Source organism: Tarenaya hassleriana, unplaced genomic scaffold, assembly GCF_000463585.1.
Source record: "Tarenaya hassleriana unplaced genomic scaffold, ASM46358v1 Cleome33, whole genome shotgun sequence".
NCBI classification, from domain to species: domain Eukaryota; kingdom Viridiplantae; phylum Streptophyta; class Magnoliopsida; order Brassicales; family Cleomaceae; genus Tarenaya; species Tarenaya hassleriana.
Window position 1 is genome coordinate 1,378,006 of NW_010966459.1, and position 3,968 is coordinate 1,381,973.

A 3,968-nucleotide genomic window follows, 5' to 3' on the forward strand; every position below is an offset into this window, starting at 1 on the left:
GGTTCTATGGTGTAGTGGTTAGCACTCTGGACTTTGAATCCAGCGACCTGGGTTCGACTCCCGGTAGGACCTTTTTGTTTTAATTAATGTCCATATATAATATTTATATTCAGATATTGTTTATTTGGGCCTCTTTTTAATATTCGGCCCACTTTACAGTTTGGACCAACTCTCGGCCTCTTTTTAGTCTCCGCGAACAATCAGTTTCGTTTCAACATTTCCGAACCGCCAAATTTTTTTTTAAAAAACTTTCGGAATGTATCAATTAATACTGTTTCATATTATTTTATATTAAAGAATTCCAAGATTTATAATTTGGTTATGTTCAGATTGTTTGTTGGGTTAATATAATGAAACGAAAAAGGGCAAAATGACGCAAATGGGTTTTAAAATAATAATAATAATAATGTTATGAATTGCCGGCTACCGAATCAACTTGACAACGGGACAATAAAAAAAAGTACAGAGAGGACGTGAGTTGTCTGTTCTTGTACTTCTGTCGTCAACCTTTCCGAATTTTATGGAATTATTGATTTCCGAAATACCACCTCATAATTCGTTCCGATAATACTTAATTTATCTGTTTCAATTAGTTACTGCAAAAAAGGAAAAAAAGAAAAAGAAATTAATAGTTCCGTTTTTTGTATTTTTGTATTGAGATCTGTTAACAAAATTCACGTGCATGAAAAATTAATTATTTTTATTTTGGTTTTTTACTTAGCTAGAGTAATTTAAAATTCTTAAGGATGATTATATAGTTTACCTAACGACAATTTATTTCAACAATGATCATATTGTCAGATTAAATTTTGAATACAGGAAACACTTAACGAGGACCATGCATCTTACATCATTTGGGTATATTCTGCATCCATGGAGTTTTTGGGATCTCCGGATATTTTGAATTTTAAAATCGAAAATATACGCGTTTACAAAATATTCCAACATTTAAGACGTATAACAAGAGTATTAATTGTTTTTAATCTATTTTCTGATTTTTATTTTTATCATTTTTTGTGTTTTTTTATGAAGTGAATACGTAATACACGGCGGTGAAAAGTTAAAACTCACCAATTCATGTTTTAAAAACAAAAAAAAAATATATATTCAAAAGGAGTTGAGAGAGAATCCACGTGGAACCGGAAATAAATCAGGTGTGAAAAATAGGGATTAATAATATTAAATAGATATGTAAATTAGGTGGCAATCTTATAAATAAATAGATATTTATTAATTGTTTTTGAAATTAGTTGAATTGACTAGAACTATTGGGGATGAGAAGGTGGCGTTGGAAATGGGCCAACTAGTAGCCGGGAAATGAGAACAAATTAAAAAAACACACAATTTGGCTGCCCGAAGTCAAAATCATTTTTTTTGAATTTTCAATTTCCTCGAAATTCTTGGGTTGTGAAATTCATCGTTTAAATTCGGAGAAAGTGCGATTTTTTTCTTCTGGGTCAGAGAATCTCTCGATGTTAGGGTTGCAGCCGCCGGCTCATCATCCCGGAGCTCAGGCAAACGCCACCGCCGCCGGTGTCGGAGATGGCGGCGGTGCGGAGCTGATCAGAACCTACAAGGCTTGGAAAGGGAACAACGTGAGCTATCTTTCCATCTCTCTCTATCTCTCTCTGCATCTGGGTTTTGGATGATCACTGCGACTTTTTAGAAATTGGCGGTGTTTTTGATTTAGATTAGGGTTTTTTGGCTAAGATCTGAACTAAAATGCTCAGGTTTTTGGTTGAATTACTGGGTTTTCAGGAGTTGTGGAATATCCAAAATCGTATTCAGCTCCTTTCTTTAGACCAAAAAGTTGAGTTCTATGTCCTAAATCTAAGATATTCACTGCTGAATTTAATGATATGTTTCGTTTTTGTCATGCTCTTTATCGTTCTTTGGAATTCTAACGACAAAGATTGAATCCTGTAGAGTTATTTGAATCATTTGGTTTAGAGTTTGAAACCCTCTGGACCCTTTAGGACCATATCCATATTCCTGGTTTCATGTCTTGTCCCAATTTTTGACTGAGTTTCAATCGGTTTCGAAATGGCAGATGCCCATAAAGAACATGTTTTGAACCTTGATGAAACCATTAGAACGATGCTTGCTTACATGAGGTCGATCTGAACATGGTCATGGCTATGATGTGCGGTTAATGTCATTTCTGTTTGTTCCCCATCTGGTTCCTCACATATCTGGAGGTGTTGCTGGGAGAATTTACCATCGATAGTTTCTTCTCCGAGTGGATGAAATTTTGGTAGGAACGTTTTATGCCATCAGCAATATCGAATTTCAGTTAACTTTTACAAGCTTTGAGGTCCGAGGATGTTAAGTAAAGTTCAAGGATTTTGTCTGAGGTGTGTGGTCGGGTTTGGGACAACAAGTTTTGGTTTTGCATTTTATAGCTGTGCTAAAAAAAATTATACCAATCTCCAGGTGTTCTTCCTCGGTGGAAGGCTCGTATTTGGACCCGACGCCCAATCTATTTTGCTTAGCATCTTCTTGATTACAGCTCCGACCACTATCTTCTGCGTTTTTGTTGCAAGAAAGTTTATGGATGACTTCCCCCACGATAGAGGAGCATCAATATTAGCCATCGCCATTGGACTTAATTTACTTGTAAGTTCCTTTGTCTCACAAATATTTTTACAAAGCGTTTTAATCCTCGGTTTCTTGATAAAATAAGTTCGATCTTGGTGTGTGTGTGTTTTCAGGATCTGATATTTCTTCTCCTAACCTCGGGGAGAGACCCGGGAATAATACCTAGAAATCTATATCCTCCTGAAGGCGAAGAAGGGGAGCCGCGTATGAGCAGAACTCCCCCGTTTCGGCTGCCTCGGACAAAGGATATGGTGGTGAATGGAGTCACTGTGAAGATCAAATACTGCGATACCTGCATGCTTTATAGACCACCTCGAGCTTCTCACTGCTCTATCTGCAACAACTGCGTGCAAAAGTTCGACCATCACTGCCCTTGGCTTGGCCAGTGCGTCGGATTGGTAATTTCACCACAAAATCTTGTTTTACGTTGCCTTTACCCGTCATAGGTTGGACAAAGAATAAACTGAAAATTTGACCATAGAACAGTGAAATCTCGAAAAGGCAAGAACTTGCCATGAACATTTGATAAATTCCTAAATGAGGTTGTTTCGTTTGACTTTAATGGTGAATTCTGGTTTTCGAACGCAGAGAAACTACAGGTTTTACTTCATGTTTGTCCTGTGTTCGACGCTTCTCTGCATTTACGTGCACGTGTTTTGCTGGATCTACGTGAAAAGGATCATGGATGGCGAGAGGACAACGATCTGGAAAGCGTTGATCAAGACTCCTGCCTCCATCGCCCTCATACTTTACACGTTTGTCTCGGTCTGGTTCGTCGGCGGGCTTACCGGCTTCCACTTGTATCTAATCAGTACCAACCAAGTAAGCAAAAACATTCTCTAATACCCACTCGTACATTCCTTTTGATTTCCGGGTATCGGGGCATTGTAACATTAGGGTTTTGCGTTGTTTGCTATGCTGTTTTTTGGGCAGTCGACGTACGAGAACTTCAGGTATCGATATGATAGACAAGAGAACCCTTTCAACAAAGGGATACTGAGAAATTTCTTGGAAGTGTTCTGCTCGAGCGTTCCTCCACGGAAAAACAACTTCAGAGCGAAGATTACGAACGAGCCAAGGACAATGAACGGGGCTTTGTCAAGCCCGAGCTTTGAAAAAGCGGTACACGACATAGAGATGGGGAGAAAACCTGTGTGGCACGAGACAGTCGAGGAAGAACTCGACATTCCCAACAAGGATGGGGAAACAGCGGTGGTTTCACAGGGTTTTAGCAGAATAATTCCACCAGAAGGACGGGGAATAATGCACTCCAGGGAATCGAGTAGCGGGAGCTGGGTAAGGGAAGATAGTAGAGGAAACAGAGAACCAGAGTCCAAGAGACTCGATGATTGTTCGGACGAGGATCAGCA

At 38.9% G+C, this 3,968-nt stretch overlaps 1 protein-coding gene and 1 non-coding gene across 2 annotated transcripts in view; both read left to right on the top strand.

Annotated features, from left to right (window-relative positions):
• Positions 1 to 72, top strand: TRNAQ-UUG. Its single transcript has one exon. It is a non-coding gene; the product is annotated as a tRNA-Gln (tRNA).
• Positions 73 to 1,289: 1,217 nt separating this feature from the next.
• LOC104821530 (probable protein S-acyltransferase 5) overlaps positions 1,290 to 3,968 on the top strand; it is a 2,997-nt gene continuing 318 nt past the window's right edge. The window contains exons 1-5 of the mRNA XM_010552446.2: positions 1,290 to 1,595; positions 2,434 to 2,616; positions 2,712 to 2,996; positions 3,187 to 3,420; positions 3,532 to 3,960. Of these exons, the coding sequence (XP_010550748.1) occupies positions 1,473 to 1,595; positions 2,434 to 2,616; positions 2,712 to 2,996; positions 3,187 to 3,420; positions 3,532 to 3,960 (1,254 nt within the window). The 5' untranslated portion in view covers positions 1,290 to 1,472. The remainder of the gene's footprint in view (positions 1,596 to 2,433; positions 2,617 to 2,711; positions 2,997 to 3,186; positions 3,421 to 3,531; positions 3,961 to 3,968) is intronic.